The 27623-nt window shown below is 42.3% G+C and overlaps 1 protein-coding gene across 3 annotated transcripts in view; it reads right to left on the bottom strand.

The window, feature by feature from the left end:
• pde4a (phosphodiesterase 4A, cAMP-specific) overlaps positions 1-27623 on the bottom strand; it is a 41284-nt gene that overhangs the window by 7549 nt on the left and 6112 nt on the right. Inside the window, exons 1-6 of one of the 3 annotated variants that reach the window (XM_044330470.1) lie at positions 7787-8712; positions 5714-5899; positions 5332-5368; positions 5090-5160; positions 4247-4296; positions 3003-3115 (exon numbers count right to left, since the gene is read on the bottom strand). In XM_044330470.1, coding sequence (XP_044186405.1) covers positions 3003-3115; positions 4247-4296; positions 5090-5160; positions 5332-5368; positions 5714-5899; positions 7787-7980 — 651 coding nt within the window. In that variant the 5' untranslated portion in view covers positions 7981-8712. Of the gene's footprint in view, positions 1-88; positions 1701-3002; positions 3116-4246; positions 4297-5089; positions 5161-5331; positions 5369-5713; positions 5900-7786; positions 8713-27623 lie in introns of those variants that run through there. The other 2 variants (XM_044330469.1, XM_044330471.1) reach the window with 2 other exon arrangements.

The raw sequence follows: 27623 nt of genomic DNA, 5'->3' as shown, positions 1-27623 counted from the left end.
AGCAGTAACACTTGAAGAGTCCACAGCATCTATCCAAGATGGCCACTACTAGGCCTTGTTTGCCCTCTGCAAGCTCCCCAAGCCCTACCTGGTCCCACCAGCCGATGAGCCAGGGCCTGGAGCAGGTCTCACAGAACAGGTCCACTAAGGGTGTCCTGCGCTCTGCCGCCGTCCCACCCCCCTCCAAAACCCCTCCAGCAGCCGCACCAAGGTCCAGCTCTGCCCCTGCCCTCCCCTGCAGGGGGCTGTAGCTGGAGGAGCGGGGCAGCCTGTAGCCCCCTGGTACAGGCGAGGGGCAGGGGGACGGCACGGGGTCAATGGCCTCCACCACACCCATGTTGAGGGTGACAGGGGGTTTGGGCCGATGGCACAGGCAGGAGGTGCGGTAGTGGAGTGGGGTGGGGGCACTGCAGTTGCCCCAGTGGCATGAGGGCGTCGTCAGGTTGTGTGAGGAGAGGCCACAGCCAGCCAAGCCGGGACACTCCAGAGTGACAGCTGCCCCAAGAGGGGGCGAAGGAATGGGGGAAGGGGGCAAGGGAAGGGGTTGCTGGTGCAGTCCGTCCTTGCCTACATGCAGCACCTCAAAGCAGGCCACCCAGTCAGTCCAGAGTAAGGCTCCAGCCTCAGTGTGGTCCGAAGATGTGGGTCCCCCTGATGGGCAGACCAGGAGCCCCCTGGATCCGGCAGCTGTGGAGACTACATCTCATCCCATTTGCTGAGCAGACTGACCCGAATCTACAGTCACTGCAGGGTAGAGGTAGAAGGGAGCCGAAAGAGGGAAGATGGAGGGAAATAGAGAGGGAGCGGGAGCGAGGGACCGTCTGAAGGGCACAGAGAGGAGCCGATGGAGGAGATGAGTGGGAATGTGAGAGAGATGCAAAGGAAAAAATGATGTTGGGAGAGCTGAGCTGCTTGACAAACAGAAATAAAAAATTTAGATGATGGAAGTGAGAGGAATGGAGAGATGGTGACGGCAGGACAGAAAGATGACTGTAGTATCAAATGATGGAGGTAAAGGGAGCTTGGATGACAGCAGGAACATCAGGGAAGGGAAAAGGGGGAACAGATGATAAGAGCAAGAGAAAAACAAGGATGGAGAGGGAGCGAGAAGGAGAGAGAGAAAGAGACAGAGAGGGATGCAGGCAGGCCTGTAGCAGACGGTCAGGCTGAAGAATCACACCAGAGCTGTGGTCTGGAAAAACAGGCTCCTTCTCCCTGCGTCGACTGCCCCTCCCCCACGGTACGGATCCAGAGGCCCGACCCAGTCCTACCGGTGCATCAGCCCGTCTGTGCCGTCTCACACCGATCTCAGCAACACACAGTCAGTCCACAGTCAGTCAGACTGCCTCCTGATTGCTCCGTAGCTCAGTCCCCTGCTCCAAGTCAATCCATGCCTCGGCTGGCCAAAATGCCAGAGGTCTAATCCTGCCGCTTTAGGCTGCCGTTCCTCCTCCAATGCTCTGCCTCTTGCGCCATTTCCCTGGATGCTGTAGACAGCTCTCGCAAGCTAATCAGGCAGTGTGGCTGCAGGCGCGTGCATGTGTGTGTGTGTGCCTGTGCTCGCAGCCTGAGTGCGCATGTGCATCAAGACAGCATGTACGTCTGTCGAAAATATGTGTGTGAGCGAGGGTGTGAGTGAGAGTGAGAGACTGAGTGGGAATATTCATGTGTGTACCTCCATGTTGGCACAGTGTGGAGGATTTCTGTAGCTTAGTTGCGGCTGATAAAAGGCAGCAACATATTCACTGAGACTCTGTTTACCCCAGGAGACTTCGCTCCACACATTGTACATGCACACACATGAATGTACACACAGATATACACACACAAATGATGTCCTTGCTGCACTCCCCTGTTATCTCTCCCTCAGTCCTTTCATCATAAGCTTGACTGATTATAAACATGAAGAACTCTGCCAATTAATTAACAGTGAAGTGCAACATGGGAGGAATTTGTGGAATAAAACAAAGAAGGTACATAGTGCTGTCTCTTTAAGACAGAACACTATTAAAGGAGCATTGCTTCTCTTTCATTGGTTGTTGCCCAAACCACATGGCTTGTGGTCAGAGTGGCAAGCCAATGACTAAACAGGATGGGCAGACCCTGCTGCTGTTCGATAGCAACCAAGGTTACAGCAGAGACATCAGCATCAGGACCCGTACCCCCTCCCTCTCATGTCCTCCCCACCCACAGACCGTCACCCTCCCTCCCTTCTCTTTCCGTATCTCTCTCTGTCCCGTGCCCCCACAAATAGAAATGCATGCATGCTTAAGAAGCTTGCCCATGTGCACACATACAGGCATAGAGATATAGTAATGCAAAATGCACACTAGTCCACAATTAAATTCAACCTGGCTGCATCCCTTGCAGTTATAAACACAAACAAGCTTAACTACACATCATAACTGTGTCAGTTAGTTTAAGAAATGCCATAAAAACCCAAAGAGATGGTTGACCACATATGTGGTACAGCCCACATTAATGATTCATCAATACAACTACCACAGGATTGCAAATAAACCCGGTAAAGAAATATTCTGCCTCTATTTCACAACTCTCTTCAGCAGATGATGATTTGCTAAATAATATCACATGAAAACATATGAAGTTTACATGTGACAGGTATTGGAGGAGACTGGCAAAGCCCAATGTAGGCTTTTACAACACAAATGCTTTGTTCTTAAACCTATAAAGAGTAGGTCTTACATGCAGCTCTTCACTCCAGTAATTCGCCCTTAGGGAGCTGCATTGTTATTCATTTCCTCAAGAGTGGAAGCTTTGACACAACATCAGACACAGCAGTGAATTTTGTACACTGTGTTGTACAGTTACGCCCCAAAAAATCGTAAATTCTTATGGCGTGATGAGTCATCCTTGTGAACCATGAAATACACAGTTAATATATAGTTCATCAAGTTCATCTGCTCCATACTGAGTTAACATTGGGGTAGAGGGACAATGAAAGTACATGTGAACATGTTTGTGTGCAGACAGGTGTGTACCTTGTTGGAGGCCATCTCACTGACTGAGCGGTGAGTCTGAATGGTCTCCAGCTGGTCCAGACACCAGTCCAGCTCCTCCAGAGTCTCCCGAGCCATCTGCTGGTATGTCTCCTCTGGGAAAGACACACACATTGACAATAAATTAACCCGCAGTAGAGAAAGAGCATTTAAATTGATTAGTGGTTGTTAAGGTCCAGTTCTGTAGCTCAGTAAGCTGACACTAAGTGGGATTTGCACAGTAAGAGTTAAAAGGAAGACGGATCCCACCTCTGTCACTGTTTTTTCAAATTTTTTCCCTGTTGAAGTTTTTTTGGAGGGAGCTTTTCCTTATTTGAATCGGACGTTTAAGGACAGAGGATATTGTATGCCATTACAGATTGGAACGGCCCGTGAAGCAAATTTGTGATATCAGGTTATTTAAAAAAAACTGACTTGACTTAAAAAGTTTACACCTTTGCACCAGTTTCAGTCAGTAATCCAAATGTACAAAAAGGGCATCTCTACCACAAAAAATCCAAAACATATGATATGCTTTCACTTGATTGACAGGTCCTATTAATATATATACTAACATTAGACGACAACTCTCATTCTTTTATGTCAGTAATATTTGGAAAACAGGCCTTAATTTTGAATTATTATCAGGTGAATAACACAAATTATAATATTTAATCTTTAAGTAAAACTCTTTATTTATACTTGTATGGTCAAAGAATTATTGAGTGACCCTTTAATATTAAAAGTGTTCAGTGAGAAACTAAATATAGATGTTAAGGTCAGGCATTCTTAAGCATCAAGGTCTGCAGGGTAAATTAAAAGAGTTGGTGGTCCTTCTGCTTCCTGCTGGACATTGTGCCCTCTAACAAATACAAAGCAGGTTGCATTTCCTGTAAAAGGCCCAAGAGAGTGAAAATTAAGCTTTTCACACATTTAAGCATTTCATCAATGTATAAAAAAAGAATAAACTCACCTCACATTAGCTTTATATTATCTTGACCCTCATATGTATATGTAGCTTGAGCATCATATTCTGAGTAGCATCATTATTTTAAGATCTATCCAGTCTCATGAAATATATGTTAACTACACATTTCCTCAGTAATAGCCACATGATGTTTCTGTGATGTTCTGCAGTCATTTTCATTACCACTGATAGATTTGGTTCAGTGTGGGAGCCTTAGTGTGCCCTTAAAGTCGTGTTTGGAGACTGTGGGATTCAAGAGTTTTAATTAGCTGAAACATACCAGAGAGTGTAGCTTGGGGAACAGTGGGTTGGCTTGTCACTGGTGACCTCCTGTGGACAAACACATCGTTACATCAGAGGGAGACTCAACACGCTGCTGCCCCCTGCTGGGGATCAGCTCAGCATTACAGCATGAGGCAACAAAAGGCTTGGCTGACAGAGAGGATAAATATTTTTTATGTATGTTACTCATTTATATGCCCCTAAAGAGTGACAAATGGAGGAGTGCATGTCTGTATTGAAATGTCTTTGAATATTTAATTATGCTGTAATGTGAGAATATTTTTTAAGTGCTTAAAAATTCCCCTGTTTCACTTCAAATATTCGAGTATCCACAAATAGTCAAAGACAAAGCTTGAGCTCTGCTCTTCTTTCAAATAACCTTGATGGTTTCATAATTGTGCATTGAGGGAGGCATTTTCAGGGCACAACACTGCATAATTATAGATGCTGATAATTCTGTGGTGCATTGCTTTATATATCATATTGATGTGGAGCTAAAAGCCTGCCAACTCAAGCTCCTTCTGTCTACTGCATTACAAAGGAGAATAATTTTAGTGTTATTGACCGTCTCCATCGTCTGGGTACAGAGTCAGGGACATGCATCTGAGGCACGGTGTTCTCTGCACTCAGTCCTCAGCGAAGCGAGCTGGAGAAATATGATGTTTTCCTTGAGCATAGTCTGATAATCATGAACTGGTTAATCAAGATGGCAAGAGTGTTTCCCCATGGGGGGCAAGGAAAAGGAGACATTAGCAAACACACAGTGCAAACTAAGCAGGCAATCATGACGAGTGTAAGTTGGGGGGGGAGGGGAGGGGTGTCATGACAGCATGATACTGACTTGTTAGTGGGTGTTGTGACATTGGCGAGGATGGTGAAGTTGCTTCTTACAGTTCGTAGGCTGGCCAACACCTGGGGGATAGATGGACAGCGTAGGAGGAGGGAGGAAGGGAGGGAAGGAAGAGGGAGGGAGGGAGGGAGGGAGGGAGCAGGGGGGGACAAGTTCACTGCACTAATTAGCCACGTTTTCTAGTCATTTACAGCAATTAAACAATTCAGACGAGGTGCACAAGGAAAACATACCTGAGCGAAAGGGGTGACGATCATGTCTTCAGCATGCCTGCAGGACAAAAAATGAAAACAAGTGGAGAGCGTGATGAATGTGAGTGTTTCAGGCAGTTGAGGTTCTTGGTATCACTGTTTATATGAGAGGCTGTATCTGTGAGCTGCATGTTTACAAAACCCTATGTGGATCTAAACAGAGGAAATAGTGAAATACACTAATGCAGGGTTTTGGGAGGTTGATAACTGAAAGACAAGCCAGGAAATAGAGCACAACAGTTAATGTTAAGAGGATCCATCATGATTTAATTAGCATAATGCTTGCATAATTATAATCATAACCATTGCTGTGTTGATTGGGATAATGTGCAGTTACTGTGGAGGATGATGTCTTCGTGCTCACCCCTCACTGTTGATGGAGGAGTTGCGTGACATGGTTTTGGGGGACGTGTCATAGTCGGAATCTGAGCGGTACAGGAAGGACTCCCTGCGCTGGCTCTGGGGGAAAGAAGGGTGGAGCACCAACCCAGGACTCGCCTGCGAATCCATGGGACTGCGGCCTGGCGAAGGACCATTCTCCGAATCGAAGCTGAAGGGTTGAAGAGAGGACAGGGAGGAAGTTGAGTTTACATGTGTTACATTGACTTTAGGCGTGTGCGTAGCTTCTGCTCTTATCTCGCAGAGACACCAAAAAGTGTCAAGACACATCTAACCACCCCAAACGTGTGCGATGCAGTCTGTCCTCCCTTAGTGTATCTAGTTTCTTACAGAGGAAGTTGAAGAAAGAGTGATGTGACAGAGGCTACAGCATGTGACTCTGCAGTGCGTTGGATTGGCAGACTGCCATCAGGCTGCCCTGAGAATGACACTTTACTGACAAGTCATATTTTAGAGTAAGCTTTGTTTAACCTTAACCCTACGACTGGGGACCCGCAGACCTCAGAGGTATACTTTTTGTCATATCTCACAGGTGCTGCATTCTATCATTCCAAATGATATAAATACATATGTTAAATATGATGTTAAATATGTTGGTAGGATGAAGGTTAAGAGAGCAGGATCTGAACATGTGAGTGATTGAGACTTGATTGATTTGGATTTAGATCTCTTTTAGACCTAAAGGTTAAAACTAATTTTTAACTGATTAAGACAACCAAGACTGCACATTAAGAGTATTTCCACCTATCATCAGCAAGATGAAAAGAAAAAGAGACAAAGTCGATACTAGATATATAATATCCCAACCACAAATATTGTGGCAGTGATGAGGATACATTGTTATTGACTTGAATTTTGGACATTTACAGTCCTGTAAATCAATGTCTGTCTTTTCCTTTCAGTTTGGGAGTCAAACAGAGCATCTCTCCGCACAGCATCAGGCAGGCACGTCGCTGATGTACACTGAACCCAAAACATGAGGTTGAAACTAATCTGCCAGGTCCATTCAAAGGCGAGCTTAGCCAAAGGGGACACAGCAACACGCTTCTCAGGTTGCACTCGTCTATTTTTCACCGACACCCGCAGTCATGGGGCAGCTATGCAGCCCTCGACAAAGCTACTCCGAACAACTTTGTCTGTTCTGATGAGAGATGATTCGTAGCGTCTTGCAGCTAAGAAATGAAGTCAGTATTGATTGAACAGAGGTTTAGAGGTCGGCATTATATAATAAGAAAATTATAGGCAATTTTGTTGTAACAGTACATATGGATACCTATTGATCTGACAATACTTATGAAAAGTATACTGCTTGAATGGTTAACAGGTTTGTTAGACACTAAAACAACTACAAGACTTCCATATATAAAAATATTAATCTATAATTGTCACTTTTAGGCTGCAGTCAAATGTTGGGATTGCAAGGACAGATAAGGAAACAGATTGCAGTGTAGCTGCTGTGTCTATTTTTAATGTAGGATAACCTTTATCTCCACAACACTTCTCCTTAACTTCTCAAACTTTTCTAGTCAACACAGTTGTGAAGTGTGATATTTTTAGAATTTCCAAATTGGCCAATTAGGAGCCACTCCTTTCCCCACAAGGCTTTGTGAATATGGCTACAGATCTAATTATCGTTAAACAACTTCCCCCCAGTAATGAAAAACACATCAGAAACGTCTGCCAGGGGGACCTTCTGCAAGCTGCATGTGCTAGTCCCTGTTTTTTGTTTTTTTCTGCAAACTTTGAGAGTAATTATGAGACTTCAGCAGTCTGAATTCAGCGCTTCCCAAAATCTAATCGATCTGACGAGGGTTGTTAGAGTGTGTGCATGGAATAATTTACCACAAAATCTTTTTAGTGAATCGCATTACAGTCACATTGCACAAATGTTTTTAATACTCACACCTCACACACTTCCCCTGAGCTGACAATTTGAACAATCCCAAATCACTACAGCTTCTTGTTTATTGGAACAAAGACAGGTTAGTGAGGAGTGTGGGCCAAATTAAAGATCACTGGCTTATATGCAGAACTGTACCTGCACATGCTATGAGATGGGCGTCTGTGCTCCTGAATACTGCGGTTCAGTTTCATACGCCGAAACAGAGCAGAGCCCCCGTGTCCGCGAGACTGATCGCTCGGTGACACAGGTGAGGTGAGAGAGGGTGCAGGAGGTGGACCCTCAGGACTCTCCCACAACCTCAGCTGTCGTGTCAGCTTCTTCTGACTCATCGCTGCTGCCAGCTCTGGCCACGGTGTAGCCGACCAGTTAAAGAAAACTCCCCCAGCCTCCACTTAAAACCGGTTGTCTCGCTCTGTGTGGCTGTCTCTTTCCCACGCAGTCCCCCTCATCTACTTTTTAGTGCGTTGACTCACGTCTCAGGCAGACAGAACCACAGCACCTGCCGTATGCAGTGTAAACTGTCCTCAATCCAAAGAAGAGATCTAATAACAAGGCCTAATCCTCCCGTTAGTCCTGCTCTCCCGCGTGCTTCATGCCAGAGGAGCCAAAGTGTAACAACATGCATATCCTGCTCTGTGATCCACAAACTCCAGTCCCCCCCCTTTTCACATCCTCAGTTTGTTCCCAGGATTTACGCAGGTTTCCTTAATCCTTGCCCGTGCAGGTTTGTTTGAGGTTTGTCTTTTCTGCAACCTCTTCCTGTCTGAGCAAGCCCCACAGAGAAGAGCTCTTCTGATATTTCACCACCTCAGCTCTGCTTGACTCCCACTGCTGCTGCCGGGACCGGCTGGCCCAAACCGGACCTTTGTTTCCTTCTGGTATTCACGTTGCTATGGCTGCCATCTCACTTTCGCTACCCTCAGGGTAGCCAAGCTGCTGGAACAACCGAGGGACCCGTGATAATATCGCTCAATTTACTAATTATCCAGCCGTTCACCCTTCATATTGTTGTATCTGTGACTTTTTTATCTCCTGCCCCCACCTCCCTACTGCAAGCATGTGCTCTCACTGTCCTTTCTCACTGCTCACAGTTCCTCTGCAGCAACAGGAAGGCTGATAAGTAAGAGTAACAGACCACAGGCACCAGAGTAGAGCAAGACGTAGAGCGTGTGCTATGGGGATTTGAAGAAGAGATTGAAAACAACCCAGTAAGAGCAGGAGAAAAGGGAGAAAAAAAAGTCAGGGGGGAAAGGGGTTGAGTCATATCCCTGTGTAAATGTTTACACGTTCCACTAAAGAGCATGCAAGGTTTGTGCCCAAAACATTTTGTATTTTGACATCAACAGCCTTGCTCACTAACAGCACTTTTCTTGGCCTTTGGATGTGAACAGACACAGAGCTACCTCAATGCTCTCCATGAGCGACAATTAGACCATGAAATAGCTTACAAACAAGGTGCATTAGGTCAACCACAACTAATTCAGTGATGACATCGGAGACAGCAACATTAGACAGCCTCAAGCAGGACTTTTTTTTTTTTTTTTACACTTACATGTTTCCTCAAACAGTACATGGTTGCTTTTTTTTTTTTTTTTTTAAATAACGGCACCTTAAAATGCAGAAACATTTTATTACAGTGTTACTAAAAGCTATTTAAAGCACTGCATGTGTCAGGTTTGCTGGCTGTACAGTTCCTTGGATGTTATTTACTGCTTTCATAAAAGGAGGTATTGATTAATAGCATTGTAACTACCTTAGTAGCCACAGGATTACTTAAATGGAATTTAGAAACAACACTGTGGCAAGTGTGGCAATTTCCTTGGAAGAGAGAACGAAAGAAGTTGTGAGCAACTTATCAGTATAATGTAATCATTTCTCAGTAGCAATTGCACAGTTCATTGTATTTTATTACTATGACACTGTCTAATACTCCAGTATCATATTTTCACTTACTGTAGTTACATAAATTATAACCAAAAACTGTATAATTACAAAAAGTCAGTTTCTGTCAGTCTCTTTGTCTCTTCGTGGGTGGGTTTTTAAGAGAAATGACTGACTGGTGCCTTTCTTGTAATTTTAATGTCTGTAGTGCAGATTGATAGACTTCTGAAGTTAAAAGATAAAAAAAAAACATATCTTACATCATCACACGCTGTTGATTGTTGATTAAATCTAATTCTTAAGTTCTGCGTGTCTGAGTGGAAAACCCACTCCAAAACACTTTTTGTTTTTGCTAGCGGGGCTAACCTTTTTTCAGTGTTTGGAATACAGATTAGACATTTTAAATGCATGCGTGTGTGTGTGTGTGTTTGTGTGTGCATAAGTGATGGATCGTGTGTTCCTGCACGTCTGCGTGATGACCTGCATTCGTGTGTTTATTTGCAACCGTTGTGAGGAGGCACAGAGATGAAAGGTACTCAAACTTTGTGTGTCACAATTTGAAAATACACCGTGCACATACCAAATGAGAGCACAAATGAGACGACTAGCTGAATTTCTGTTTTTTTTTTTTTTCCCCTCAGCCTTTTTTCTATAGGAGCAGCTAGCAAAACAAAACCTGCTGCATGAATTCAGTGTTCCACCTTTCAGCAAGCAGCTTAAAGCCTTAGCACAGCGAAGAACACAGCGAAGATAAGATGCCTTGTCAAGTTATTTCCTCCTCTACTCTCCTGTTCCCTTCCACATTACATGTCTTCTAAGTCTCTCTTTTCCTTTCCCTCTCTCGCTGGTGGAGAATAACTACCGTTTGTTTATGACGCACTGGGGACGAATGGCGGAGCTCGTCTTGGAAAGTCGCTTGAAAAGGCCTCGTGTACAGGCTGTTTGAACAGCATCTTTCAAAGACAGACTTTGGAAAAAATGTCAAGAATTCTAATTCACATGACAGTTACTATTGTAATCTCTGGAGAGCTGATGAAGAGACAATTATTCTATCTCCCATTAAATACCAAGTCCCTGCTCAATAATGGCTGGTGAAACCTCTTAAAGTGACTCATGCACACACGTGGATGCATACACACACACAAAGAGGCAGAAACACACCCCCATGTTGCACTTAAGCGCACACACACAGATGAGCATTAAAGCTGAAGCTCTTTTTGTTTTTCACTAATACACTATAAAAAGGCAAACTAGATGCATGTACACACACACATACCCTATGCAGTGTTATTATAACCCAGGCTGTGGGCAGTTCTCTTGGTTTCATTATGTGAAAGCAGGGTCCCTGGAGTGTATCGCTGCGGACAATGACATGATGATCAGAGGTTTCAGAGGGAAGGGGATTTGTGCCAGCTGAGTGACTCCTTCTTACAGAAGATAACAAACAGCCTCTGTCAGGATGGAGAGGAGCACATTAAAGCTGCTGTCTCTCATGTAGCCCTGCTACCTGAACTGCCTCACTCTGCTAACTCACTGGGGCTCAATGACGCACGCCAGAGACAAACCTATGGTAATGGATATGTTAACAATGTCACTGATTCATTTTGCATGACTGAGAGATGTGGTCACTGACTTGGAAAATGTAAAGCTCATTTATGGCATGTGCAGTAGCTGTGTAACATAAAGCTGAATGGTATTTTAGTTGAGAAGTCTTACACAGGTATTAGGGTAGTACGAGTTTGGTTATTAAATTAGAAATATGCATCCTCTTACGGAGAGTCCTTGTGTGCAGAGTAAGCCGGGAAAATTGGACTGTTCTGCAGCAGCATTTCATTTTCTCTCCTCTCTGCGCACATTTATGCAACAAAAGGGGGAGCTTGATTTCGTATCATTAATATGGCAGGCTTCAAAGGGGCTTTGGATCCCGGAGTCAATGCAGCGATTAGCTTAATTAAACCTATAAGTCTACATGAGAGTGTAAAGGAGATTTACATACATCCCTTCCATTGACCCTCTCTTGCCATCGATTATTCATTAACAGTCATCATGGTGAAGCTGTGGCCGGGGCTCGCTGCTGCCACATCAGCTTTTTTCCCAACAGTCCAGTTGGTGTCAGCTCTCTTTTTTACCTCCATCACACTGTACGCTGCCATTAATCAGAGCTCTCTGAGGGGATGAGCCAACCCTCATTCATTTGAGCTACTTTTAAAAAAAAACACTCTCAGTCAATATCTCCCCCTATCCCTCCCAACCCACCCCCTTTTCTTCATTCTCCTCAGTTCACTAAGTTAATGATTAACCTGCCTGAGTCCATCACCCTCTCTCTCTCCCCACAATAAACACACACACACACACACACACACGCGCGGACACACACAGTCCGTACTCTCAGCCTCAGTGGAGAATGACAGTTATTTCCTGCCCCCGCTTCCTCCTCTGCCAAGCAAGCACAGATGCTTATTTCCACGTGCAATTTCAAACTCCCCCCCCCCCCCTCAATCCCTCCCTACCCACCCACCCATGAGCTGTGCCTCACCCAGGCATTTAGCACCTGGCTGATTGCTACCAGTGTGGGGGTGACAGTGAAGGGAGTAGAGGGAGTAAGAAGCGGGGACTTGCAAATTGGGAAAGGGTGCTACTTTTACAGGCTGACCATATAATCACAGCTGTACTCTACTGCTGCGGTTGAATCATCCGCAGATCTATCGAGCACATAAGGGTTTTTATTATGTGTCTCTCTCGGGCTGGGGCATGCTTTTAGGGCAACATGCCTGTAACTGACACATCTCAAATGACACGTCCAGAGCAGGCTTGCATCTGCACTTGCTTCAGCTTGCCCTTTGTGCCTCTTAGGCAATCACAAGAGAAAATGAAAGACAGAAGCACGCTCAAGCCCACTTCCATTTTATTGTTGGCATTTACAGTACGATGCACAAAAAGCAGAAGCTATGAAGGGAAAGTCCTGGCGCCACGCTACATAGGCGAAGAGAGGGCATCTGGCCCCTGGACCTTCAGCGAACCAGGATGAGAATAATGCAACGGCATACATAAAGCAGGAGAAAACACAGGAAGGGGACACGAGAGCAAGGTTGTGAGAAGACATATGACACCAACAAGTTGGACAGTAGCCACACTAAAAAATCTCATTTTCTCCCATTGATCAAATTATAAATTCTTGTGAACTGCTGGACGCTCATTAAACTCTTTTATTATTATGTTAGTTAGGAAACATCATTATTTTATTCGTATACATTGTATTTGGGTTAAAGCTCTCCAGAAAACCCTTCCTTTATCCAGTTTGAATACAGTTGCATGATGGAGGCTTGTTATGTGTCTCCTCCTGCATCTATCTCAGATGAGTCACAGATATTTTCTCAGATAAAAATCAAAACAATGCTAACCCCGATGAAAATTCAAATCCACTTCAGCCCCTACCCCCACACTCTCAGTTTATAAGTCGTCACAGCTGCAGTGATATCCGCAGTTCTGCACCGATGCTGGTCTCAATGTGGCTGTACACATTGTAAGAAAAACTGCATTCATTACTGCACATGGAGTATTACACCCTAAAGTCCACCCTTACTGGAAAGATTGATACAACTGCAAAGCAAATCTGACTAGAAATTCAATATGACTGAACAGTTTTTTGCTGCACCTAATAGCTTCAGTTTATCTTTAGTTCATGGGTCTTACATTAAAACAACCAATCAACAAAAGAACAAACTGTTCTGTACTTGTTCGGTTCAGTGTAGTGGCAGCCTTATTAATGATATTTTTTTGTATTGAAAGTATTGATTGTTTTTACAGTGTGGTGGCCCTGACCTGCCCCATCCGCTGCCCCTCCCCTGTTTGCCCCCTAACTGTCCGCTCCAGGCGTAGCCCCTCCCACCCATCCAGCTTTCAACTGCGCTGTGGTCTGATCACAGAGCCGGGGATTACAGCAGATTATCCTGCTCGCAGGATCACCGACCAAACTCCGGGCGGCCGAACACAGAGAGCCGGCCGCAGCCTCTGAAAGTGCAGAACACATGCCTTTCAGGAAGAACCTGGGGGGATTGGCCGCAATCACACACCTGGCAAAGGCCACAGGAAAGGGATTTATTTTATGGGCTACACTAGACAGGATAATCAGCCTTTATTCCGCACAGCAACAGGCCCTCTACACTGTGAAAGCACAGCCACTGCCAGCCCTTTTAATCTATTAATGCACTATACTAAATAAATTCCACCCGGATGGAGTGGTTCACATTAGACACACGGAGCTCTTAGCAGTGTTTTTCTTTCACCTGAGGAATTTGGGCTGTGTAGCTCTGTGTGGCTTGTCTTACACTCTGTATTCTTCAAGACCCACCAGAGGCGTCAGTCACTTTACATCACCATCAGCAGACCTCTGAACTCCCTAAAACTCACAGGACTCTTTCCTCAAGAGGAGACCGACTCATTCTGCCACTACTGTGTCTGCTTCACGGGTTGCAGCTTTGTGTTATAGCCTATCTGCACAGTACGCAGTCAATGTATGTTACATGGTAAATGCACCAGTACAGTGGAGTCAGAATGTTTCAGGACATTCACATATTTTTGTTGTGAGTTTTGCTGTACTCTAGCGCAGTGGATTTCTTTCAAAACAATAACTGCAGAGTTAGGATCCTGCCTCTCAGCATTAACATTGGAGATTCACTGTGTCGGAACTGTCACCTTTTTATATCATTCATAGTCTCCAAATTTTAGGGGACAGAAAGTATGTCAACAAGTTAGAATAAATGGTCATCAAATTTAATACTTGTTTGCAAATCCTTTACAGACTTTTTGTATCTTCCCTGGTGATGCTCTGCCAGGCCTGTATTGGCAGCATCTTCATGTCTTGCTTGTTTTGAGGTCTTTTTGCCTTCAGTCTGGTCTTCAGGAAGTTAAACACATGCTTAGTTAGACTAAGGTCACATGACTGACTTGGGCAATATTTCACTGTAAAGTCATAAAAAAAAAACTCTGGTTGTCTTGTACGTATGTTAAGGATCCATGTCTTGCTGTCATGTATTAAAATTGGGGGACTTTGTATGAAAGGGGCCAGAGCTGTTCACCCAGTATGGATGTGAACACTCTCCATAAAAGCTGAAAGTCAGCACTTAGTCAGATTAATCGTAAATACAATACTTTCTGACTGCACCGCATCTCTGCATACTATTATCTTGTCTGCTGCACTTTTGCAGCATTAGAAAAAGAGGGGCACAAGGTCAGGACTGCTTGACAGAATGGTTGTATTTTTTTCTGTTTCTTTCTCTTTGTGTCTTTTATCTGCCAGTTCCTCTGCCAATCAGAGGCCCAAACCCTTGCATTAAAATGCATTTTGGGTGATCGGATTGCAATCAGATAGTGCTTGACTACATGAAAGTACAGGTGTAAACACACCCAAGACACACTGAGGATGGATTGTGATCTGACTGGTGAAACCACCTCCGGAAGTGGTCGTGGACGCATCGTGACCACATTGAACACAAGTGTAAATGCAATTGAGTTGTCAATCCACATATAATAACTACATCGGCAGAAATATATAATCAACACGCAACTGTTCCAAACCAGCGAGGTAGCAGCCATTAGCCAATTAGCGAGCTAAACTACTAGCCAGAAAGCAGCAAGAGAGCTATGGATATTCAGTACACTTGTGGATAGAGTCAAGACAAGAAGTCTTCTTCTCCTGCTTTGAAAAGCAAGCAAAAGTCCATAGAATAGTGCAGCTTCATGGATGGCTGGCTACCATCTTTTTTTGATGTTTCTTTTTTTGGACCTGCGCAAACGAGAGGAGGATGTGACGTTCGGTTGTTTGAGCTGGACCAAGCGATCGGATCTCAGTGGGATCTTAATGTGGACTGGAGACACATATTAATAGCAGGTGTAAATGTAATCTGGTTAAATCATATCTAGATGCAATCTGGATACGAGATGAATTTTGATGCAAGGTGTAAAGGGACTCAGAGTGTCTCTTTCAGTCTCTCTCCTCTCTAACTCTGACAATGTGCAAAATGAGGAATTATGACTTTGGGCACACCCAGCACTGGCAGAAACTCTCTCCGGCCTCTTCCTCCTCCCTTCACTCTTCCTTCCCTTTCTTCTCATCCATCTTGCTCCATACCCTTTTATATGTAAATCCCCCCTGCAACCCCAGAGGCCGTTTAGTGTGAAAAGTAAGTATTTAAGAATCGTGACTCCCAACATCCAGCTCTTCCTATAACCAGTGTTTTCCGATTCCCATATCATGAGGGAAACCAGAGGAACTGTTTGTTTAATGAGCATTGTTTCTCTCCAAAAAGCACCATGTTGGCTTGCGCTATGGGAGTTCCACTGTAATTCTCCTCCTGTCTGCTGTTGTGGAGACTGAGGCTGGGCTAAACAGATGGATCAGCTGACACAGAGAACCATCCTGAGAGATGACAGATGGAGAGACATGTTCAATTGGTGCTCTGTTTAGTTTCCTGCCACTCGCATCCAGATAAATTAGGAGTTGAGAGACAAACTCCTTGACGCGGAGAGTGACTCTGCAGCAGCTTTGCTGCAATAGAATGATATTGATTCGCTTTTGATGTTTAATGGAGTTTCTCAGAGGGGGGATGCAAGCAGAGGGGGGCAAAACAGAAAGAGGCAATGACGGTCAACAAGATGAAATCGGTGTCTAGCTAAATTCTGCTTAATGAACTAGATTTTAATTGCACTGACCAGCATTCCTAGAAAGTTGAAGAGTGCTCTTACAAAACCCAATTAGTGCACATTGTGGAACAGAGAGGATGAGAAAAGAAGCTTGAAATGCCATCACGCTGGACGGTGGAAAGTAGTGATACTGTAGCACTGGTGACTCTACCGTACCACCAAATCCATAAACCTCCCTCCCCATGCTGTGCCCCCCCCTACCCCCCCTCCTTCCCCAACAAGCCCACACAAGGAGTGATATTTTTAGCGCATCACCCTATCTCTGAGATGGAGCGCGTAACTCCCTCTCTGCAGGCTGGGGCTGCTGGGCCTCTTTTATTTTAATCCAGACTGGAGAGAGATGAAGAGAGAGAGAGAGAGAGAGAAGAGAGAGGTGTGAGTCATCAAGAGCTACCTTTGTGTCACTGTGGCTCTGTTCCTCCTCACTATCTTTCCCTCCATCTTTTTCTCCATCTGTCTTTTCACTCAGTCTGCCACTATCTTAACAGAAGAGTCTATATCTATCTATCTATCTATCTATCTATCTATCTATCTATCTATCTATCTATCTATCTATCTTGGTTCGTGTCACGGTCTGAAAATCTCCGTATCCTCTCTATAATTTCAAATTCTGTCATATTTAATCCAATCTAAAAGTGAAATGCAGACTAATAAGCAGTCTTGGCATCCAATTTGTCATACATATTCCCCTGCACAAAGATGGTTGGCTGAGTATTACCCTGGAATGATAGATAATTACTGATATAATGTGGTGCAAAAACAAATGCTGGGCAGGGTGCAGCTGAGTGAGAGAGCGTACAAGGTTGATTTGAACACACAGTGAAATGGTCCATTTAGCTTAATGCTCTGAATTGTCTTGTAATGCATTCATGGCGTGGCTGAACAAAAGTGAGCACGCCAATGAATTGCTTCCATCTTGTTTGTTTTGCTGTACCGTCCTTCATTTTAAACCCTTGAGGCTCTGCTACACGGTAATCAACAGATTTTTAAAAAGTAATGCAAGCTTCATTTGGTAAACATCACCTTGCAATAAGAAATAAAAGTTGTTGTTTTTTAGAATATATAAACTTGTTTTCCTTAAACCTTAGGTAGGTAGGGCTAGCTGAAGCAAGCTGTGAAGACAACTCTAAAGTTGATATGTGAATATGTTGGCTGTTAGCATCTAAGTCCAGTATTCCAGCTGTTTTTTTCCCCACTAACCGCTAAGGGAAATATCTATCTCTTTTAGCAGCTAAATGCTTCACTGTGTTCACCAGTTAGTCACTAACTGAGTCTTTATGCCATTTGGTGCTGAGCAGGTAGCATACAGTTGTTTTTTAGAGCTATTTTTCCTGGAAACAGCTGCTATGGAAACAGCTATGGCTGAAAATGATGTAATGAGAGCCTTGAGAGTGAACCAAAACGTTAAAGTAGTGGGCTTGAAAACCAAAACAATGAGCTGAAAGATGCTATTAAGCTCCATAGAGCTGAGGGGAACAGCAGTCAGTGACAAGGTCATTTGATACACTGTTATTAAAAAAATATCGATCGGAGCTGCTTTTAAGTCCCCAGTTTTTATAACACTATGATTCATATTATGAATTCATATCATTAAGGGTTCTAAAAAGACAGATAATATCCCTTTTGCAAAATCGGAGGCCAAGTATTTTACATTTAGGTTCATTTAAGCATCTTTGAGTGCCTTTGAAAGCGATGTATGAATAAAATGTGTTATTATTTCATCCCTGGAGATAAAATCTAGCATAAATAGAACAATTAGCATAACCGTACTCCAATTATAGTACTGTTCTAATAAATGTTAACCAGCAGAATCATATTAGTGAGAGAACAATAAGAAAATCAGTATGATCATCCTAGATAGCAGTTAGATATCATTAGTGAGGAAGAGGCAGGATTATCTGTGTGGGTTCATTTGTCCTGAAACTGCTTCGGGGCCACTGCCTTGCAGCAGGGCAGTGAATGTGACATGCTTGTCTGATGAGTCAATCTGTCTGTCATTTTTATTCTTATGTCATTCACTGCCCTTATATTCTCTTCTCTCTTTTTTTAAGTAGACCACTATAATTTTAGACTTCAAAAATGTTCCTCAATTTAAGTGCACCCTTTATGTTTCCGCTTCTTTTCACATCATGTCATGCCAGCAACTTGAACTCTTCAGCATATGTCTGACTTTATTTTGTCACACTGTCGTGGTCAAGCCTGACCAAAAGTCACATGTTGATGTCCACTCACCTATACGCTCTGTTACCTAAATTTGATCACAGGCATCCAGAAAGATTGCTGCATTGACTATGCTAAATTACAGCCAAGAGATATGAAAAGGGACATTTTTCTTTCAGTTGCGCACATTACTGTTTACATCTGTTATAAATGCAAAGACGCTCTGCTCTTTCTGCCTTTTTTCATCCTCCTCTCCAATTTTTCTTTCTCTTTCAATGACCACTGATGAATGTGTGCTTATGATGAGTCTCTGAGGTGCAGTTGATGTTGATAATGTTATATTGCCTGCTGGTGGGAACAGAAGGAAGAGAAGAATAACAGATATATGTTTATCAGCAGAGAACCAAGTGAATCTGGGGAGCCAAGTGCTCCCTAACTGATGGCAAAATGATGGGGGAAGAAGCTGTGATTGGTTAATGAGGCCTGAGCAGTGTGGTAGGAAAGGCAGTCAGAGTCTAGCAGACCGTTCCAAAACGTCAGAGTCGGAGAATATGGGCTGTGAGAATCAGCAGTATGTCCAAACAGAATGGATGTCTCCCACTCTGCATGTCCCCAGACACTTTCCGTCTCACAAAAGCGTTCACACAAACACACACTCACACACAGACGTTCAGCCACAATAGCTTTGCCAGTGTGGTTTTCTGTCTGCCTTTTACAGATCAGGATTCAACAATAGTGATGCACAAGCCTTGTGCGCTGAGGTTAACTATCTTGTTTTCCACTGGCAGTAACGGACAGTCACACACATAACACGGAAACTGCTGAAAAGTCATGAAGCAAAGTGGGGAATTCATGACGATTTCATGCGAACAGTTTGAGCTTCGTGACGGCACAACGTTCTGGTGACAAACGCTTTACCATCATGATGAACGCGTCTTTAGGAGATGTGCCATGCCCTGCAGGGTGCAAAATGAGGACATTACACACATACTCACACATGTCTTTCACATTATCTCTCTCTCTCTCTCTTTCTCTCTCTCTTGCTGTTCTCTGCCCTCTCACATGCGCACAAACACACACATACACACAGAAACTCACACTGACATACTGATGCACAACCAAATGTTCCTACATGGACTCTGTCTAGCATGCAGAAGCAGACACACTCAATATCTTCCTTATACATATTGAAATACAGAATGGAAACTGAAATAAAGCTCAATAAAACACTGGGAGCTGAGGCTGGTTTGGTTTAATCTCATTATACTGAGAGCCTGAGGCTCCTCTCCCCCTATTTATAGCACCCTGAGAGAGAGAGAGATGGGCCGGCCTTCATGTACACAACATCACTAGCTTGTGCAACTGTGGCCGCGAGTGGCAAGGGACACGACCAATTGCAGACAGGTCTTGCATCAAATTTGATGTGACAAAATACACAATTGCCAGTGATCTGTAAAGACAACAAACCTCATTCTCTATTCCCGAGACACATGCCCCGTTTGCTACATTTACCTTCTGTTCCTCTCCGCACTCCTTATCTTCACACCTTGTCTCTGGTGTCGGCTTCCCTCGTTCCACCTGTTTGATGCAAGGGAATGGGCTCAGGGGTTGTCTTATATTAAAGCAGAGGGGCACCCAGTTCTTCCTCTGCTCCTGTTGCAATAAGAAGGCGCAAACCAGGAAGTTTCACTGGTCTCTCCTGTTACTGAAAACGGAGGGCGAGGATGAAAACTGATGGCGGGAATTATCTGATTTTAGCTTCTTTTAACTGTGAGATTTTAGAGGATGCTGATGCAAACATACATAAGGATTAGGTACCCTCGCTCAGAAACACTTTGAAACTTTTGCTGGGCACTGTCTGTAGTGTGGATTGCACCAGCAACCTTTTAAGTTCTTTCTAAAAAAAAAATGCCAGCAACAAAAATGGGAAACTGGAAATGGGAGAAAAGCTGCACGGAGTGAGAGAGGACTCAATTCTGATTTTCTTTGAGGGAACCTCTCACAACAAAACCCCCAATGCACACGAGTAATCACACGATAAACCACTTGGTACACACTCATGCAAACAACAAGAGAGAGAGAGTTAGTAAGAAAGCGAGAGAGAGAAGTCGGACTAAGGCCTCCCTGGTGTAACTTTTCCTTTGTTGGGGGTAAAATACTCCTCAATGCCAATCAGCATCATTAAAAATCCCATGTAGTCCAGAGGATGGTGCTGTTACTTAAAGACTCCTGCTGTGTACTTGGCCCAAGAAAAAAAAAACATGCTATCTTAAAAAACATCCGCATCTCAAATGGAAAAGTAGAGCATCAAATGAAAATACCATCCTGGACCCCCGGGCCATGCCTTTTTTTTTTTTCTTTCAGCCCTCCAACAGCCTGAATGTTGAGTGTTAATGTGTGAATATGAACATGACCTACAAGGAATGGGCTCACTGGTCTGACAAGACAGGTTATGCTCACACATTGATCTACCAGAGGTCAAGAGCTGGAACAGTGAATCTTATTTCTAGCGGGAAACAGAGGTGTGCATCAGCCTGTATACCACACCTTCAGTCGGCTATAAATCATAAGCTGCTTCATGCATTATGTAAAATTCTCAAGCGTTCCCAAACCATATTGCAGCAGCACAGATTGTCGGTGTAATTTTTTTTATATATTCCTCACACAAACCTACCATCTGTTTTATTTTAGTAGGTTTCTAAATCATTCTGTTTCAGTGAGAATAAAAAGGATTTCGCCCTGATTTAGACAGGAAGCAACCCCCGTGATGCATTCCTAAACGCGAGCCCCAGCTGGCATCAACACATCAACAGCATACAGTAAGAATACAGTGTAGCGTGTACAAATGTACCATGTACTGCATGTGTTACATGGAGCTATATAAAATGATCTGTCCTTCATAAACTTCAGCACATGCCCACTTATCTTTGCTCCTGGACACTTTCAAGACACAGGTTTTACCTGGTAACAAATGACTATGAATATATAGTCACCAGAAAATATAACTAGAACAGTATGAAATTTTTAGTGGCACATTTAGTTCTTTATTTTGTGCATATAATAAAATAAAACAAAAGAAGAAAAATACAAAAAAAAAAAAAAAAAAAAAAAAAAAATGCACAGGTGGGATGAAAAACCCCCTGAGGGCCTGTAAAAAGAACCCACCTAAAGACAGCTGTGCCACAAATTTGCAAACAGACATAAATATTTTTAAAATATCTAAAAGAGAAATGAAAATACAATTTCCAAACATGAAACACAACAACAAGACCACGGAAAAAAATAAAAAAATAAATACAGAGATTACAATAACATATATTTGCACTGCTTGTTATCATACCTCGTTTATGTAATACTGCACTCCTTCAAGAGAAGCTGTTTAACATCTTTTATAAAACATCTGAAATGAGGAGTGCTTGCGAAGGGAAGCAGAAAAGCTGCTCCATATGGCAGGACCTCTGTACCTGACTGAAAACCGGCCAAATCTAGTTCTGTAGAACTGACTACACAGAAGATCAACAGATCTGGTGTGATAACAGTGGATTTGAGACCTAGTTAAAAAGAAACTGTAAAAAGAGATGAGAAAGAAAGATATCTATTTGAAGTTTATTGATGTCAAATATGTTTAAAAACTTCAGGTTTTTAATTAATGGGGCAGTATGAGTGTTCCAGCTAGAGTATATAAGAAAGGATAAATCATAGAATAATATAGATCTAGAAACTTTTTTCTTGACAAAATATGTCTTACTCTCCATAAAATACCAATATTTTTGCCACTTTATTGAACACATAAGAGATGTGGGTTTTTTTCAATTAAACTGATCATCGATGATTACACCAAAGAACTTAACATGGGAAACACATTCAAGTGCATTATTAGCTATGAGAATTTTTATGCTTGAAGGTCATATAGGCACCCTTTTTAATATTAAGGGATAGTTTATTGCGTTTAACCAGATATCCATCCTATCTGGGACATTGTTCACACGGGTTATCAACCTATGTTCATCTTTATCTGTCAGAAAAATATTGGTATCAGTATATAAAATAAAGAGCACTTCTTGTGATACCAAATGTAAATTATTTATGTATATAAGAAATAAAAGAGGACCTAGTATTGAACCTTGTGGAACGCCGCACTTTATGTGGCTGTATGATGAGTTAATTCCTTTCCAAATGACACATTGTTTCCTGTTAAGCGGGTAGCTTTTAAACCAATTAAGTTCAGTGGCAATAGCACAATGAGCTTGTAGCTTATTTACTAATATATTATGATCTACAGTGTCAAAAGCTTTTGACAAACCAAAAAATACTCCAATTGTAAATTTTTTGTTATCTAAAGCTGTAGCTGATTCTGTCAGCGAATTGTACCAGTGCCATACAGGTAGAATGCTTTTCACATATAGTAACTTATTATCCTTTAAGTATTTGTTGTTTTTTTTGTTTTTATTCTATTGTACACAATTTTTTCAAGTATTTTGGTGAAACATGGTGATAAAAAAATTGGTCTATAAAAGATTGTCAGCTTTAATTAATGGGATAACCTCAGCCCATTTCAGTAGGTCTGGTGCAACACCTCTTTGAAAGGAACAATTGAGGATGTGACACAGCGGTTGTTGAACAGCAACGAGGCACTGGCTGCGTTTCATTAGTATTTCCACTTCCCCTCATTCACTTCCCCTCAGCCCTGATTATTACGTAACGGCATACGTCACATGGCGGCCACTTAGAAAGCAGTGGGAAAGTGGGCGGGGGAGAAGAATGCACTTGCCCTTATAGTCAGTAGTCAGCCCTTAAATACCATAATAACAAACAGTCACTATTGCGTAGCCTACTAACATTACTATCATGTGAAATGGTGTGCAAAACAGCACAATTCAATAACATGGGTAGCTCTAAATGCAAATAATGGGGAATTGTAATATTTTAGTGAAGTAATTGCAAAAGGAAATTCCAAAGCATGACTAAGAATTGAATTTCAACATGATTATCTGGATATTGTTACTTACACTTGTGATTGTTTGCTCAGACATTCTTTCTGTTTGTTCAAATCACGAACATCTGTTTTAGAGATTGTAAATCAGCAGCTCGTTGACATCAGCAGAAATGATGAGAAACTGCAGTGCACAGTAGTTGATCTTCAGCACTGAGTGACCGTCATTGATGACTCTCTCCCTCAGCCCACGAAGGGTCACAGGGGTCACAGACATGGAATGACACGTTGGGATTCCCCTGAGGGCGTGTTGAATGACTAATGAAACGCAGCCGCTGTTTCAGTAACTTCATTTTAAGTTCATCATGACCAGCACCTGTTAACTTCAAACTTGATACAATATTACATATTTCTTGCTCACTTACAGAAGAAAAAGTAAATGAAGAGGACTTATTTACAATTTCATTAATGATACTCCCTGTACTTTTCATATTATTTTAAAATATATTACATTTATGTTGATAATATTGTCTTTTTGGTTTTCTCTGCATATGATTAAGTTTATTTCTGTATTTGGAATAACTATGAAAAGACATATTGGTTAGGTAGTCTTTATATACAGTAGTTTGTTTCCTAGAGATTCATTTTCAGCTCTTTAGTCAACCAAGATTTACAAGCTTTAGGTCTGATGGCTCAATTTTCACATCAAAAGGATTCATTGAAAGTGCCAAAGAATTCATCACTAAAAAGATTATACGCCTTAGATAATACCTTAAATAATATAGATTGTAATAATTTTGTCCTATTTAATACCAGAAAGTTTAGAGTTTTACAAAACTTTTCACATTGGACATCTTGAAATTTCTTGAGGAAGTATTTACGACAACTTGCTTAATCTTAATAGAATGGCAAGCAACAAAAATAGGAAGATGGCCTGATATATCGGTAGAGAGTACACCAGACACGCCATGTTTATTTGTACAGTTAGTTATAATATTGTCGATCAATGACTTACTGGATAAAGTGATTCTAGCGGCTTGTGATATAAGAGGATAGAAGTTAGGTTGCAGGAAATTAATATTGAGATCACCTGATATAAAAAAGGGTTTGCACTCCTTGACAATAGTGTTCAGAAGTTCATCAAGATTATCAACAAAAGAGTTAATATTACATCAACAATATTAACTAATATTGTCATTGGTCTATATACATAGCCAATGACAGCATGGCCTGGAAAACAAGGTGCATCTATTAGCTCAGTAAAAATGGATTCAACATAACTATCTGTATTAGAATTACCAATTACTAAATTTTGTCTCAAAGTGTAACTAATAGAGTCTTTAACAAAGAGGGATACTCCACCGCCTGGTCTATCTTTCCTATGACTGAAAACATGATTGTAGCCGTTTACTGAGTAGAGAGACACTTTAGAGTCATTTTACCAAGTTTCAGTAAAACCACAACAGAAAAATGTAAAGGTAGTGGGGCAAAACAGTCAATTAATGACTCTAAGTACTTTGGCATGCTCCTAACATTCAGATGAAATAGTGTAAAGCAATTGAAGTCTTTTATATATTTTTTTCTAGACACACTGATTTTAAAATATTTGCAAGTATCTAACTTCTGATCAAAAACATTGAAATGATGATCAGGATCAGCACGACAGAAGGGTAACAGATTTAAGTAGATGGAAAATGCTGCAAGTTTTTATTCTCTCATAAGAATTTCCTCTTTATCTCAGTAATTTCATGACAGTTGTCCATGGCCTGTTGGATTGATCATCATATTTTCCGTTGTGATGTGCACGTTAGATCTCAATTAGTTTCAGGTCAAGTTCTGACTTGATCAGCCAGCAGTTGTTTAACTTTAGATTCTGTGACTTGCCATGATTCATTTTGCTCATTAAGTCCTCCATCGATGAGAGTTTTGTTCCTCCTTGACTGAGTCTCCAGATATTTAGATTTAGCAGTGAGTTTGTCAATAGAGGGTTGCACAAGCAGAGATGATCTTAAAGTTGGCAGAGTTATCAAAAAGCTGTTGTTTAACTCATCCATGTCCTTCTGAGAATACTGCAGGTTATTTTTAATATCATGTACTTCTTTCAAAATGTTGTCATCCCTTAGGTAGGTAAACAAATATTTGGATGAATTATTTAGTTTTTTTCTTGTTGATCCATCAAGTCTTTGAAGAATAATTTCTGTTGGTCAAGTAGCTCATGTACCATAGATTGATTGATTGGGGCCCATGTTGAGAGATAAGATTCACAGAAAACTTTCAGATGAAACTGAAATGAAAAGATGAGACTTTGTACCTGCAGTGCTTGTTGCTGGTTGCTGGGTGATAGTGTGTGAGCAGGAGCTCAGCTTATTGCAGGGCTCAGAGCTGAAGTAAGCCGAAGCAAAAAAAAAAATCACCGTCTGCAGGTACCATCCACAACTTTTAACAGTATTGTTGAATATCCAAACAAAACACTGTGAAGATCAGGTGGAAAGTTAATGCAATCTTGATAAAACTAAGCATACAACTAATGCATGCTTCAGGTTATTGCAGGATTTAGGCAAGGCCAGTTTGTTTATACAGCACATTTCAGCCACAAGGCAATTCAAGATGCTTAGAGCTGAAGTAGGCCGAAGCTGGGGGAGATCCACAAAAAAATCCCTGTTTGCGGGTACCATCCATAACTTTTAAAAGTATTGCTGAATATCTGAACAAAACGCTGTCAAGATCAAGTGGAAAGTTGATGCAATCTTGAAACTACCAAGCAAGCATTTAGCAAGCCTTTGTGCTGTTATTGTTTTGTTGGAGACACAATGTTATTTTGCTGTTGTTTGCAGCATTTTTCCAATCAAGCTCACACAAAAAACAGTGCAGCTGAGTCATACCGAGAAAGGGCAAAACAAAATAATTTCCTGCTATATTTTCTGTCTCAGGCTACTTTAAATCTTATCACAAAATAATATACAGTATATATAGGCAGCATATGTGCATATGATTTATATTGTAAGCAGAATACAAACAAAAGTCTGAACAAAGCTTTGGTCAGATTTCCTGGGACTGGGCCATAGTGTACAGTAAGGAACTCTGAGACATACTGTAACTATTAAAGCCATCCATGCTGTGCTAGAACAAGAGGTGTGGAAGTGATACCTCAGATGAGACATTGGCATCAGCAGGCTGCACCTGGCAGTTGAACGAGCACACAGTCTTCATCTGTGTCTGTCCGTGCCGAGCATGGTCTCTTGGTGTGCCCCTTCATCTTTTTCAGCTCTGATTTGTAGCGAGTTTAGATTTGAACAAGACACTCTGCACATTCCCCTGATACGCCTCGATGTGGCGCTCCGCTCGACAGGTGTATGCTATTTGTTCTTTCTTCTGCACTGTGTGTGTGTGTGTGTGTGTGTGTGTGCTGCACTGACACACAGCTGACAGAGGGGTTTGTCAGTCTCAGTCATTCAAACAGATCTGCGTTAAGACAGCAGCCTAAAGCGCATTTCAGCTGGGTCATCCCCTCACTGTGTGCCACCGTATCAGAGACCGCCAGCTGTTGCTGAATTGGTGGTCTGTGTCACCTGCTGGGACGAAACACCGGCACAATATCCTTATTCACACGTCTAACTTGTCAGGAAATCTCACACAGACCGAGAATCATATTACTGTTTTCTCTCAAGCAGAGTTGTTTGCCTGAGAGGTGAACTACCACTTATTTTGAAATTGAATACCTGCGCATTTTGACATTTAAATTCTCCAGAGTCTCGCCAGTGAAGACCTTTTTCTTGGTTTGAAGTGGGTGACTTGATTACACTAAAAAGGTTTTTCCTTTTAGTGCCCATGGGCTTGAAGAATACATTACCATTAGTACTGCTAGTAAAAATCTTTATTTTTGTGCCAGAAGAACAATAAATCCAAGGCAAGTTAAATCTGAATTCACACAGGAGGATTTTTGGATAGATATGAGTGTTCTCATCTAACAGCATAATTATAAACAGTTTTTCCCTCAGATAGACTGCTCTTTGATGCACAGGTCTGTTTGAACTCTCTCCTTAATGACAGCTGATTGCCAGATGTATGATGAAGGTGGTTGTGTCTGCTGCGCCCTTGAGGTCCGGTCCGTGATTTTCAAGAAAACGGCTAGAATGTAAAGAATGAAAAACTACATCAATACCTTTTCAAGGAGAAGATTATAGGAGGAGATGAAGCACTGTACACTATCAGCGGTGGGCAGTTCACTTCCACCACTGGGGGACATGAAGGGTTCGAGATTCAGATACGGCTCAGAGGGGGGAAGAGACTCTGCAA

Source organism: Thunnus albacares, chromosome 17 (assembly GCF_914725855.1).
Source record: "Thunnus albacares chromosome 17, fThuAlb1.1, whole genome shotgun sequence".
Classification (NCBI taxonomy): Eukaryota; Metazoa; Chordata; class Actinopteri; order Scombriformes; family Scombridae; genus Thunnus; species Thunnus albacares.
Note: the sequence above shows the minus strand (reverse complement) of the source record. Positions and strands in the feature narration are given on the sequence as shown.